The sequence below is a fragment of the Tyto alba genome, unplaced genomic scaffold (assembly GCF_018691265.1).
Source record: "Tyto alba isolate M040663 unplaced genomic scaffold, T.alba_DEE_v4.0 Super-Scaffold_1, whole genome shotgun sequence".
NCBI lineage: Eukaryota > Metazoa > Chordata > Aves > Strigiformes > Tytonidae > Tyto > Tyto alba.
In genome coordinates this window covers 22,106,474-22,120,705 of record NW_024881261.1, presented here as the reverse complement: position 1 = coordinate 22,120,705, position 14,232 = coordinate 22,106,474, and the positions used below count along the sequence as shown (strand labels likewise).

General features: G+C 43.7%; 1 protein-coding gene across 3 annotated transcripts in view; it reads left to right on the top strand.

The window, feature by feature from the left end:
- The window catches only part of SEC31B (SEC31 homolog B, COPII coat complex component), a 35,704-nt gene that overhangs the window by 11,611 nt on the left and 9,861 nt on the right, over positions 1-14,232 (top strand). For all 3 annotated transcript variants that reach the window (XM_042786258.1, XM_042785221.1, XM_042785747.1), the window contains 12 exons: positions 155-316; positions 2,269-2,421; positions 3,175-3,405; positions 4,006-4,080; positions 4,677-4,760; positions 5,715-5,823; positions 6,222-6,400; positions 9,393-9,519; positions 10,656-10,801; positions 12,074-12,247; positions 12,879-13,067; positions 13,744-13,957. In XM_042786258.1, the coding sequence (XP_042642192.1) occupies positions 155-316; positions 2,269-2,421; positions 3,175-3,405; positions 4,006-4,080; positions 4,677-4,760; positions 5,715-5,823; positions 6,222-6,400; positions 9,393-9,519; positions 10,656-10,801; positions 12,074-12,247; positions 12,879-13,067; positions 13,744-13,957 (1,843 nt within the window). The remainder of the gene's footprint in view (positions 1-154; positions 317-2,268; positions 2,422-3,174; positions 3,406-4,005; positions 4,081-4,676; positions 4,761-5,714; positions 5,824-6,221; positions 6,401-9,392; positions 9,520-10,655; positions 10,802-12,073; positions 12,248-12,878; positions 13,068-13,743; positions 13,958-14,232) is intronic.

The following is a 14,232-nucleotide window of genomic DNA, read 5'->3' as shown; positions in this document are numbered from 1 at the left end:
CAGTTGCAATGCATCCTTCAAGAAGCAAACATAAGAGACTTGTGTACAATGGTGATTTGTAAATAAAGTGTGACATACTTGCTGCGGGGAAGTAATTTGGGGAAAACAGGGGACTATTAGTGTTGTTCTTCTGCCTTCTCTCTTTCTGTGATAGGTGGTTTATGAGTTGCCCATTCGGAGTCAGTGGTGCTTTGATGTCCAGTGGTGTCCTAGGAATCCTTCAGTCTTCTCTGCTGCCACTTTTGATGGGTGGATCAACATTTACTCTGTTATGGGTGGGAACCTTGAAGCTCAGCAGAAGACACAGGCTGACAAGGTAAAGTCCTGTGAACATGTTACAGCTTGACAGATTGGCAATTACTCACCTGACTTCTGAGAGCGTTAGAAGCACACGTGTGTAACAGTATGATTTTTAAGTGATGCAGTCTGCCCCACCCCACAGGACATATAGCTGTATGGTGTGGGAACCAGAAGCTACCGGTTTGGAGACTTAATATCCACTAAGTCCCAAAGGGACTGCATTGCTTGACAAAGGCATCTCAGTATTTCTTGTAAAATTCATTAAAGTGTGTAAAAAGAACCAAGATCAACTGTAGTTTTAATGTTATGTATGTTTTATGTTTATTACTGCTAGACTAAAAATAAAGCAGCACACCTGTTAGAGCAACAAGTTTGTCTTGTCATTAGGTTAAAGTTAAAAACATTGATACTAATTAATACAATAAGTTATTTGTTATTACCTCAGAAGAGAATTTTTAGAAGTAGTTCATAAGCCACTAGTAGCAATTTTCCTCAAGTCAGTTTGCTGTAGCTTGGAACATGTTAATGTTTTGATACTGAAACCCATTACTTAGCCAATGAATAGATGGGCAAACTCTGAACAGATTAAATGTCAGTACTGTCTAAAATTTTTTTAATCTGGTGTCTAGTCTTTTAATTCCCTCCCTCTCTCTCAGCCAACAAATGCCTTACAATACAGGTTTTAAGAGTATACATATGAGCTGGCTTAAGTGTTATTTATATAGTCATTTACAGTTGACTGAGTTCAGTTTCATAGGATTTGCAAGAGAAAGAAAATACTTTATCAAGCAACAGCTGGAGGAGATTAAGGATTTGTTTAACCCATGGAGAATTTTCTTTCTGTGCATTCTTCATGTGCCTGCGCCACACTTCCACTCTTCACAGTTGGAGAACAGCAGGGCAGAGTAACTCCTAGATAAATAGAATAACAAATAAGAACAAAAATAGGAAGAGATAATGTCAGTTATGGGTGCAGGTAGTTTGTGACCAAGAGGTCTCTTTCCTCTGGATTCCATGGTATCAGGACAGAAACTCTGTTGAAAACCTCGTGATTGATGTTCCTGATACCCTTGGTAGTGTGTATTTATTTTTTGAAGGTTTAGAGTGACTGATCTGTTAAGTATAAGCCATTCCTCCAGGAAATGGTCTTTCTGTGGAATTGGTTTCCCCTCAAGAAAGATTTGAAAGACAAAATATGTAGGTCTTGCCTGTGATTCTTTGTTTGGCAACCTTAGCTCGCTGAGCATTGTGTTGCTTCTTTTCAGGTATGCTGGTCAGCTGTATTTTGGAGCTATGCCCTATGGTCCAGTCAGACTTGAACAGGGTTATCTTTAGCAAACAGCAAATCTATGCCAACAATGTTAACAATTAAGAATGCTTGTGAACAGCATCGTGTATGTGCTCACTGACTTCCTAAATGTCAAAAATCTAGATCAGAGGCCACTTTTGACACTGTCTTGTCTAGGCAGGAAAGTCTGGAGATCTTATTTCACCAGCCTCATCTAAGCTATAAAACCTTGAGACAGTCCTTAAAACTAAGCCGTTTGAAAGACCCCAGTAACGGAGAGGGAGTCAGCATTCCTTTGTGAGCAAAACAAGGAATAAGTTGGACAACTTTTGACCATATGTTGTCACTATCTTGCATAAAACAAGTAATTTTGTAACTCCTGTGTTTATGAGCTGGGTGCTAGTCCAAGCAGTGTTTTTTAGGGAATTTCCATCTTGCTAAGAAAAAATTACTTGAAAAATTCTCAAGGTGAAGCTTTCTTGAGAAATAATTTCTGGAACTGTTTGGAAATACCATTTCTCTCACATAGGGGCTTGGAGGTATTCCAGGAAGAGGTGCTGTAATAGCCTTTTTCTTCATCAGGGTGGAAAGTAACTAATTACTAAACAATAGTTTTTTGTGTTTACTCTGTACAGAGAGGAATTGAATTATATCTTATTCCTTTCTCCATCTGATTTTAGATCTCTTCCTCCTTCAACAACCTGGATCCCTTCGGCACAGGACAGATCCTTCCTCCTCTGCAGGTGCCAGAGCAAGTAGTTCAGACCACCTTGATTCCACCATTAAAAAAGCCACCCAAGTGGATTCGCAGACCTGTGGGGGTTTCATTTGCAGTAAGTGAATGGAGCATCCTTTGCTTGAAATACAACAGTTGTGTCATCTTGTGAGACAATCCGTTTCTTTCGCTAAAGAAACCTTTTTATCCTCCTCCTGCTAGTTGTTTTAGTGCCCGTTTAATGCTCTACAGTGTGGTGTCCCATGGAGCAAAGCTCTTTTGCTCAACGTTCAAGTATATTTCCAACAAGAAAGGGCCCTGTAGCAGAGAATGGGAGGTTATAAGTAAGAGTTAACAAAGCTAAGGAAAACTGATAAAGCTGTCCTTTGAAGGCTGTGACATGCATTCCCATTCTCCTCTGTCTTTCTGCTTCCGATCCAGGTATTTCATTTTCTTCAACTCTTTGCTCCTAAATTGAAAGGCTGAATTGTCCTTTTAGCCTGTGGCTTGACTTGTTCTCTGTCTGTCTAGTGCCTGCCATTCGCGTGAGAGTTTTTATCCTTGCAGCCTGCCTTTCCATGTCAGAAAAGAACAAATAGTTCCAAATGGTACTTTTTCCTCTGTACCTCTGGCATTTGCAATTGGCTAGGCCTGAGAGCACATGCACAAGTGTCAGGGTTATCAATCTGCAGCTGAAGGGCTTGTGATATGAACTCCCTCAATGTCCCTACCATCCATATACATTAAACTGTTTGAGTTTGTTGTGATCGCAGCTGGAGCTTGAGTCCACCTTGCTGAATGAAGAGCTAAGTGAGTTGCTTTCATCTTTGTTCATAAGAATGCTTACTGTATCTCCCTCTGTCTTTCTCAGTTTGGAGGAAAACTTATTTCCTTTGGTCTTAACAAAGTTCCTGGACAGCAAATGCAGCAGACCTACCCACACCAGGTATTCATCAGTCAAGTCACTACTGAAACTGAATTCCTGCTCCGATCCAGAGAACTGCAGATGGCCTTGCAGTCAGGGAACCTCCTTGATTACTGCCAGGGCAAGATCCAGACAGCCAAGTTACCATTTGATGAGAACCTTTGGAACTTCTTGAAGGTAGGATAACTGTGGTGAAACACAGAGGTCAGTTCTTTTGCAGTCCTGAGGTTCAATGTGTTCATTATGGTCCTCTCTAGTCCTTTATATTCCTGTTCTTTAAGATGTAAAATGGAACTGAATGGACTAGCTAGTTACTTGTCTAAAGATAGTTTTTTGCAGCTGAGGTCTTGGAGGTTGCCTTATTTTTCAGGAGAAGTGGTCTTTTTGGTGAACTCCTTTGGGCTTCCAGTCAAGGTGCTAAACAGGATTTTCTCATCTCAGCCCACTGCCAAGCTACATCTGCCTGCCACCTGTGGAGCTCGACTGTTATTATTTCTCAAGGAAATAGCCTTCTCAGTCATAGCCTTGATATACAGTTGTACCTCAATTGTAACTATGTGACAAATTTGAATTTCACTCTTTTATCATGATTATAACTTTAATTCCATAGATTTTCCTACAGTAGTTATTAGGTAGACTAGTCATAGTTCAGTTCCTTACCTATATATACTGTGGTCTAAACTTTGCTGCTGCCAGAAGCAGCCAACTGTTGGCAGTGTGTATATGTATAGGATTTTACAAATTTTCTTGTCTTTTTCAATATCCTTTGGGATTCAGGTGAATCTGGAGCAGGAGTCCAGGACTAAACTCCTCAAGCTTCTGGGCTACAGTAAAGAGGATCTGCAAAAAAAGGTAAGGGGCCTTTCCAATAGAGAGAAACCTTTACAGGACTAAAGCTACTACAGGAGAGTTGTAGAGTCCCTGCTAGAAATGGCTGAATCACAGCACACAAAAATGAAACTTCAGCTGAGAGGCACCTCAAGTATCCCCCATTAAAAAGCAAGTGCGGGCACTTTTAAGCCTATATATAACTGTAGCTGTACTGGATCAAACCAAAGGGCTCTTGAGCCCAGTTATCTTGCTTCCAGTTGTTGGTGCTCTGGAAAGTGTATAACAGCAGTGCAGTTGTGAGAGCTTCTTCTAGCATCCAGCTCCCTGCATCTCAGGATTCCTCAGCCAGGAAGAAAGTGACAGATTAAGACAGTCTGGCATAGCACTGATGGAGCTGCAGGGGAGGAAACTCTTGCAGCAGCATGGGCAAAGCTCTGAAAATGATAAATAACCTCTGATAGGCAACCAGCCAGGAATAGGGAGAGGTGAAACTTTTCAAACTGGTGAAAGAGCTGGGGGAATTGTGTCTGGGGCTTGTCAGTCACTTGGTGGCTTTGCTGCCCAGGTGTTTAACTTTGATAGAGGCTTCACTCTGTGAATGTTTGTTGCTTTTCTAGATCACCTCATGTTTGAGTAATGGGATCCCAGATAAACAGTCCCTTCCTGAGGTAGATGAGACAAATGCTTCACAGCCAGATCAGGTATGTGCTGTACATCTTGCCAGCCTGGGAGTGCAGTGGAGGGGAGAATGAACAGGAAGGTTTAATTCCAACCACAAGTTGTTGGGTTCAATGCAGGCATCGCAGAGGGCAGTTCACAGTCCTGTCAGACCCTCACAGGGTTAGACTAAACAATCATACCAGTCCCTCCTGGCTTTAAAACAAGTCAGTGAATGATGAGGATGGACTCCTGGCTGTTAATGCTGCAAGAAGGCTTGCTTCACCAGTGCTGATTTCTTCAGTGATAAAATTAGCCTCACCCCAGCTTAACTTCATGCTATAGTTCTGGATTTCCTCTGTGAAGGCTCTGCTGTGGTATTTCCTTTGCACTTCTTTTTTTTTTTCACCTCTATCCTTTGAAATGTATTCTCACATGATTTTGGGATGTCCATCTTCAGATGCCTTCTAAGGCTTGGTTCACCATGCACTGTAAATTTTGCTCCTCTAAGGTGTCTAAAACTGCTCTCCTCAAATTAATAATCTTCACAAACCTTAAACACTTGTTGAGATATTCTAGGAGTAGCAGTTGTGTCCTGCATTTCAACAGACCACCAAGCAGGGCTGTGATCCTGCCTGTTAGTTACAAATATCACTTGTTGGGTTTGTCCTTTTTCCGTCCAAAATTGTTCAGCTTGCTCAAGGGCTGGAAGTTGAGTTGATGAATGCTGGCCAACGAGACTGTTGGCATTGCATGTCTTACACTGTCAATCTCCTAAGATTTGTCAATAGCAACACTGCTCTTGTTGCTGCCCTGGTGAAACTGTGCACATTGACAGAGTAGTGACAGGAGGTATGATGGGTTTCCAGGTTGAAATCAGATTTATATGAGCATGCTCAAGCAAATGGAGAGCAGCCCCATCCACTCAGTAATCCATTAAACTGTTTTGAAAGGGATATGTGTGTTCAATGAATTAACTTCTTGTACTCTTTGCACAGCTTTTGATAAATTCCACTGATGATGGAGCTGCTGTTTCCTCCTCTTCAGCCTTCTTTGACAACCTCATCCCACAGAATATGAGCACATTGGAGATTCCTGTCACAGAAGGTACATTACATAAAATGTGTTTCTGCCCTCTTAGGAAAAGGTGAGGGAAGGGAAAACCAGAAAATTAGAGATAGCAGGAAGAATCTGGTCCGCTCCAGCAAATGCTTTTAAAACACATGACCTCTGCCAGTGTCATGCAACATCTCTCAGCATTAAATACTCTTCACAGCTAAAAGAGCTGTTAAAAGTATAGAAGAATCTTTTAGATGATGGAACACTTACTGTCAAGTCAGTGTTTTTTTTTTTTTTAAAGTGCAAAACCTGATTTGGGTTTCCAAAACTTCTTTTAGCTGGCTTTCCATATGTTACTGTTTTTTACTGCCTGCTTTTTAAATCGATCATTATCAATGCATCTGGATGATGTCCCTGTGGGTTAACTCCACTTCTCACCTCTGTAGATACAGATGGACTCATCAGCCAAGCCCTTTTGCTGGGGAATTTTGAGGCTGCAGTGGAGCTGTGCATGCGGGCAGAGCGCTTTGCTGATGCCATCATCTTAGCTATAGCTGGTGGGGAGAACCTCCTAAAGGAGACCGAGAAGCGCTACTTTGCTAAGCGTAAGACAAAGCTCTCCCTGGTAAGTGACAACTTTTGTGTACTGACTGAGCAGGGGAGGGTGTGCAATATCTTGGCAGATGTTTGTCTGAATATATGTGGGAAATGCTTTGGCCAGAAGTAGAATGTCAGCAGAATCAAATTTGTGCATCTCCTCTTGACTAGACATTTACTCTAATCTCACAGCAGGTTTATGAAAACTTCATGTTGCCCACCTAGAATGTCTGTGTTCTCTCTTCCTGGTTTTTTTTTTTTTAATATAATGGTTTCTGCTTCAGTTCCCTGTGCTTGTAACACGTGTAGCATACTGCCCCTTTACAGCTCAGCTATGAAGGTCCTAGCTTCTTAACTGACAAATGAAGAAGCGTAACTGTGGTTGGGATATTCTAACATATTTCCAGTCATTGGTACTAGCTGCTCTGAAAACAGGAAGTGTGTTAGATAGGTCATAGAATGGTTTGAGTTGGAAGGGAACTTAATGATCATCTAGCTCCATCTTCCCTGCCATGGGCAGGGACACCATTCACCAGACCAGGTTGCTCAAAGCCTTGTCCAACCTGGCCTTGAATACTTCCAGGCAGGGGGTAGCCACAGCCTCTCTGGGCAATCTGTTCCAGTGCTTCACCACCCTCACAATAAAGAATTTATTCCTTGTATCTAATCTAAATCTACGCTTTTTCAGTTTAAAACCATTGCCCCTCATCCTATCACTGCACTCCCTGATAAAGAGTCCCTCCCCATCTTTCCTGTAGGCTCCTTTAAGTATTGGAAGGCCACTATAAGGTCTCCCCAGAGCCTTCTCTAGGCTGAACAACCCCACCTCTCTCAGCCTGTCCTCACAAGGGAGGTGCTTCAGCCCCCCCGATCATCCCTGTGGCCCTCCTCTGGACTCACTCAAGCAGCTCCATGTCCTTCTTATATAGGGGGCCCCAGAGCTGGACATAATATTCCATGTGAGGGCAGAGTAGAGGGGGAGAATCACCTCCCTTGACCTGCTGGCCACAATCCTCTTGGTGCAGCTCAGGATATGGTTGGCTTTCTGGGCTGTGAGCGCACATTGCTGGGTCATAGTCAGTTTTCCATCTACTAATACCCCCCAGGTTCTTCTCTGCTGGGTCTCATGCCTGATTTGTGCATGGGATTGCCCTGACCCATGTGCAGGACCTTGCACTTGACCTTGTTTAATTTTATGAGGTTTGTACACCTCTCAACCCTGTCAACGTCCCTCTGGATGGCATCCCATCCCTTCAGTGTGTCAACCACACCACACAGCTCGGTGTTGTCGGCAAACTTGCTGAGAGTACACTCAATCCCACTGTCCATGTCACCAACAAAGTTGTTAAACAGCGCTGATCCCAACACTGACCCCTGAGGAACACCACTTGTCACCATTCTCCATTCAGACATTGAGACATTGACTGCAACTCTTTGAGTGTGATGATCCGGCCAATTGCTTATCCATCAAGTGGTCCATCCATCAAATCCATGTCTCTCCAATTTAGAAACAGGGATGTCCTGTGAGACAGTGTCAGATGCTTTGCACAAGTCCAGGTAGATGATGTCAGTTGCTCTACCCTTATCCACGAATGTTGTAACTCTGTTGTGGAAGGCCACCAAAATTGCCAGGCACAATTTGCCCTTAGTGAAGCCATGTTGACTGTCACCAATTGCCTCCTTATTTCCCATGTGCCCTAGCATAGTGTCCAGGAGGATCCATTCCATCATCTTGCCAGGCCCAGAGGTGAGACTGACTGGCCTGTAGTTCTGCAGGTCTTCCTTTCCTCCCTTTTTAAAAATGGGTGTTATGTTTTCCCTTTTCCAGTCAGTAGGAACTTCACCAGACTGCCATGACTTCTCAAATATGATGAATAGTGGCTTAACCACTTCATCTGCTGGTTCCCTCAGGACCTTCAGGTGCATCTCATCAGGTCCCATGGACCTGTGCCCCTTCAGGTTCCTTAGATGGTCTCAAACCTGATCTTCTCCTACAGTGCATAGTTCTTAATTCTCCCAGTCCCTGCCTTTGCCTTCTGTGACTTGGGCAGTGTGGCTGGAGCCCTTGCCAGTGAAGACTGAGGCAAAAAAATCATTGAGTACCTCAGTCTTCTCCATATTCCAGGTAATCAAGTCTCCTGTTTCCTCCCGGAGCGGGTCTGCATTTCCCTAGTCTTCCTTTTATCACCAACGTACCTATAGAAGCTTTTCTTCTTGCCCTTTATGTCCCTGGCCAGATTTAATTCTATCAGGGCTTTGGCCTTCCTAACTGACCCCTGCCCACTCAAACAGTTTCCCTGTATTCCTCCCTGTCTATCTGTCCTTGCTTCTACCTTCTGTAGGCTTCATTTTTGTGTTTGAGCTTATCCAGGAGCTCCTTGTTCTTCCATGCAGCCCTCCTGTCGTTCTTATGTGACTTCCTCTTTGTTGGTATGCATCACTTCTGAGCTTGGAGGAGGTGATTCTTGAATATTAACCATCTTTCTTGGGCCCCTCTTTCCTTCACGGCTTTATCCCATGTTACTCTGCCAAGCAGATTGATGAAGAGGCCAAAGTCTGCTCTCCTGAAGTCCAGGATAGTGAGCTTGTGGTGTGACCTCCTTGTTGCCCTAAGGATCTTGAAGTCCCAACATTTCATGATCACTGCAGCCAAGGCTGCCCTTGAGCTTCACACTCCCCACTAGCTGCTCCGTGTTGATGAGAACAAGGTCCATTATAGCACCTCTCCTTGTTAGCTCCTCTGTCACTTGGAGAAGGAAGTTCTTTAGCCTTGTCTAGTGTGGCAGTTCCCATATTCTCTTAAGTGCATTGTTGGTCTTTTTTACTTTATTTAGGGGCATTGGATTCCAATTACTGTTAACATTGGGGTGCTGGGATTGGTGGACCTTAACGTACAGTGGGGTAGTTGCTGCATAGTGGGAACTGTGCCTGAAAGTGATCTATCCCTGTGGGTGCACTTGCTTAAGCAGTCAGCTTATCTTTGTCTTCAGTGACTGTCAGGCCTTCTGCTTCCCTTACAGCTGCTTTCCTCCATTGTGCAGCAGAACTGGCAAGATATTGTTTGCACATGTGATCTACAGAGCTGGAAGGAGGCACTGGCCATCTTGTTAACATACTCAAAGCATGAGGACTATACCCAGCTCTGTGGTATGCAGTGTATTATGTTTTGATACAATTTCCCTTAGAGGAGGGCAACTCTGGACTGCTTACAGAAAGAAGTGGATACTGTTGAGGAAGGAAAGCACATACTTACTCATTACAGCTAGCTGGAACTTATTAAATAAGTGTGGACTGTTGAGTTAGGAGAATAATATATGCCCAATGTGGCTGAGAGTAATAGTGTAAAGTTATATGTGCTGATATTTCCTGTCATCTTTACCACTAGCATGGAAAAAAAAACAGGATGGCACTAGACTTGGACACCAAGAGAGTGATATTTATTATTTTATTTTGGGGAGAAAGGGATTTCCTTGAACAGTAAAAGGTTAGGTGACTTCATTCCACCTGAAAGAGGTTCCAGCACATTCCCTTCCTTTTTAAGGTCAGAAACAGGTGCTAATCAATGTTTGATTACTTCAGTATTGTCCTCAGTCCTGTTAATAGTCCAACATACTCAGCAACTGATTGTTCTGAGAGTCAGAGTTCAAGGACAATCTAGTGACTGAATCTGATGCAGTTACTCATGTTGCTGAGCTGGGAACTAGCTCCTGGCTGATGGGAACAGCTAAGTCCTGCTGGAGGAATGCCAGCACTTTATACAAGTAAGATGACACAGCTTGAAATGCAAGAAAACGTTACATCTTTTACAGACCAAAATGTAGGGGTGGAAAGTAGTGGTGGCAATAGTGTGATAGCTCCAGCTCACCTTTATTTCCTAGCATTTGCTAAACACTGACAACTACCAGATTACTAGCTGTCTCTGGTACTGGACACTGTTGTTGCCTGGAGTTTCCCACACCTCTTTGGAATGGAGAAAGCATTGGATTTTTTTCAGTTAGTCCACCTGTTATTTTTAAGGGTTTTTCTTTATTTTATATGTCTGGGTAGACATGTAAAAATTGGCAGATATATAAAAAATTGCTTCTTTTTTCAACTAAGTTGGCTTTGGGATTCCTCAATGGTGCCCATTTCTCTATCTTGTCCAAGAATTAGGTGCAGATCCAAAGCTGTCAGCACCTTTTCATGCCAAGCCAGACTAGGAGTGCTAAGAGATGAGCATTGGGGTTAATGAGTTCTTCAAAAAGAGAGTGTGTTAAATGTTGGCTGTGTTTTTTCCTCTCTAGACATGCTGGGTGCCCGTCTAGAGTCAGAGGGAGATGCAGCCCTGTCCAATGATGCCTGCCTCTGCTATATCTCATCAGGCAATGTGGAGAGGTTGGTGGAATGCTGGGTAAAAAACCATGAGACTTCGTCACCCCTTGCCCTGCAGGTACAGGTGCTATAACGTTGGTTTGACTCCTCTTTATGCCAGTCTGGTAGCCCTGATCTGTTTGCATTATCCCATCAAACAGAGTATCTGGCTTCCAGCAGACAGTGGAGACCTGTTCATAGTCACCAAGGTAGCTCCTTCTAGCCTGATTACGGGTTTACATCTACAGGAGACTTGCACTCTGAAATGTTGAGGGTTTGTGTGTTTAGAGAGTGCTGATGGCATTGCACATAAATCCAGCCGTGGACAGGAGTTATGGTCTGTCTACCTGTGTATACTGATGTCATCTCTGAGCTTCCTTTTAGTCAGGGAAGTTTAGACTGTACCTGTTTTCTTGCTGGCAGTTGCGTGGGAGTACATTTGCTGCTCTGCTTATCATGTCTAACTGTAATGCTCCAGTTAAATGACTGGACCTTCAGAACAGCCTCTGGCAAAATAAAAATAAAGTCTTGACTGTATTACTCCCACTGCAAGTAGAATGATCATGTACGGTAAGTCATAGCTTGCAGATGAATCAGGGCTTCTAAGTCACTGTTGTTACCTACCTGTTACACTTAAACCAGTCCTGGCTAAGTCACTAACCCCTATTGTGTCCACCAGTTGCTAGAATGAGCTAGACAAATCTTCCATTCAAATATCTGCAGATAATGCCCTCTGCTATGGAGTTCCCTGGTTTTGCCACCCCACTAGTGAATAACAGCAACAAAAAGCCATCTTCAGCATTCCTGGTTATGTTTGACACGGGCATCCTCCCAGTTATCAGTTATCAGCCAGTGATGCATATATCATTCTACAGATACAAATGTTACTTTGATTTCTAGGAGTTGAAGGAGCTTCCAATAACTAAAAACCTTCTGGTCTGTTTGTCAGCAGTAGTAGTTTTCCCTAGTGAATTTCTCCTGGTATGGTTTTAATCCTTTACTTCCAAGCTGATACTTTGTAACTCCTAAAGTCACAGTAGTAACTTCCTAGTAAAAAGATCACAGTTGCTTGGAATGTCCTTGTGGCTTCTGATTTTCTTTTTACCCCTACCATAAAAGTAGCAGTGCCAGGGTTTGCTTCCTGATTCCTGATTTTTCCACAAAGTGCACCTGAGGAAACAGTAATCAGTAGTACTATCTGGTGCGGAGTGAAGTAACTTCTGTTCACACTGGACCTGGTGTGGATTGAAAGTGGGAAAAGCCATATGGTATTTTCTCAGCATAAGATGGACTGGTAAAGCAAGTCAGATTCTGAATGGTCTAATTTCTTCCCTCCCCCTGGCTTATTCAGGATCTCATAGAGAAGGTGATGGTGCTCAGCAGGTCCATTGAGATGATCCAAGGCACAGCAGGACAAGCACCAGGCCCTGTCTTGGCAGAACGAATCACCCAGTATGCCAGTCTCCTGGCATCACAAGGATGCTTGGCAGCCGCAATGAATTACCTACCCAGCAGGTCTAAAGAGGTGAGTGAGAAACGAGTTGTTGTGGGAACGAGTAGTATATTGGGAAAATGTATACTTTGTATGAGAGAGAACTTGGGTTTTGACATGCATCAGGACTTAAGGCTTCACCTTAGTTATGGTAACTTGAGAGTAGAGGTGTGGGTTTTTTTTTTCTAGGACACAGATTTAGTCTTCATTTGCCTTTTCTCTGTAGTACCTTTGATTCAGGGAAAAGGAAGGGAGCTATAGAGCTGTAAAGTGTTTCCTGGAGAACAATGCTGGGAAGCAGCTTTCCAGGGAAGCTGCATCTGTTGCTGAAACTAGCTGATGGTGGAAGGGAATGGGGAGGTCACCTTGTAGTTTGAAACAAATCTGTCTAGTGCCCAAATGCGGGTAGGGGTTGGGGAGGGAAAAGTCTAAAGTTTGGGGAAAGGATCGGTGAGAATTCATCTTCCTGGAAATATGGCAGGTCATGTCCCAGATTGTCGCTTACAATTGTAAGTTGTTTTTGTTTGGGTTTTTTTTTTCCTGGTGGTATTGGGGAAATGGTTACCTTTGCAGTGCTTTAGGTCAGGGTCTGCTTTGAATGCCTTCTCAGGACCTTCCGTCTGAGACTGCCAAAGCACTTCTTCTAAAGCATAGTTTGTTTCAGCTTCTGATTGAACAGCTACGAGACCGGCTTTTCCATGCTCAAGGAGAGAATGTGAGTGATCAGCAGCCACCTCCTTTTCCCTACACTCGTGTCAACGTAGGTGTCATTAAACACACTTCTCCAGCAGCCAGGGGTGGTTCTGCCCCTGAAGGAACAGCCCACAGAACAGGTCCCAGGCATCCAGAGAAGGTAGGCCTTAAACTTAGGTGTTCATGGCATGGGGAGAGGGAGAAAGACTTACTGGGTTGTGGAAGGCATATGAAGTAATTTGAAATGATACTGGCATTGAGGAACTCATCAGTGATGTCCTTCACTGGAGCAAACATAAGCTCTGTGATAATCCAAAAGTAGTCTGTCTGGCATCTTTTCACAAAGCCCTATCCCACATACAGTCACTGGAGGAGACTGTTACAAGTGTAGTGATCCACTGAGATCTCACATACTGAGGGAAAAAGGGGGCTGTGGTTCACTCTCCTACGCCCATCTCACCCTCATATCTCAGTAAAATTAACGTAGCATGGCTTAATCTCAGTTCTTGCACAAGAAAACTTCAGGAAGTTTTTCTTCCAGCCTCTATTACTTCATTATTTCCTCTGGTTGTGCTTCCAGGAAGTCACTGTATGGGAACTGGCTCCTGAGGACTAATCCTTATGAGAGCTGGAGAATACTCTGAAGAGTGTGGTCCCAGCTTGTTGAGCAAGTTATGTGGTGGGAAAGGCCTTTGATACAATCCATCCAGGGTGCTGACAGCAGCAGCATCTTCTCTGGCCTGAGAAGTGACAGGGATAGAAAGTGCATCTGTGTGTATGTGTGTATGTACATGACCATGTTGGCCATTTGCAAGTTCTTTGTTTTTTAATTGCAGCCCAACTACCAGTCATCATTTGCCCCTTCAGCACCTTCTCAGCCTTCAGTGCCTTCCCTCTTCACACCTCAGCCAGTGCCAGCAATGTCTATGACACCTCACCATGTTGCCCCTCCCCAGGCTAGCACGGGTCCTCAAACAAGTGTCTATTCCAGAGGGCCCCCATACCCACAGTACAACTTGGGCTTGGTTCCAGCAACTGTTTCAGGGGCAGGTAAGCATTGTTTGATAGTCGTGTTTATTCTCTGGATTTTCTTAGACTAAAGCCTTCAATATGGATGGCCACTCTACTTTTTTCTTCACAGGCCTGTTGTAGTTTCAGAGAACAAGTTAGCTGTCTGAGAGGCCTCTCTGTACTTCTGACACATCTAGTTCTAGCAACTGTTGCTGCACATTCATAGATGTTAAGCATATATAGGAGTGGAGAAGCCACAGCTAACTTTGTGGCAGAGTTTGATGTAGCCTGGGTTGTGGGGGATATGCCTGGCA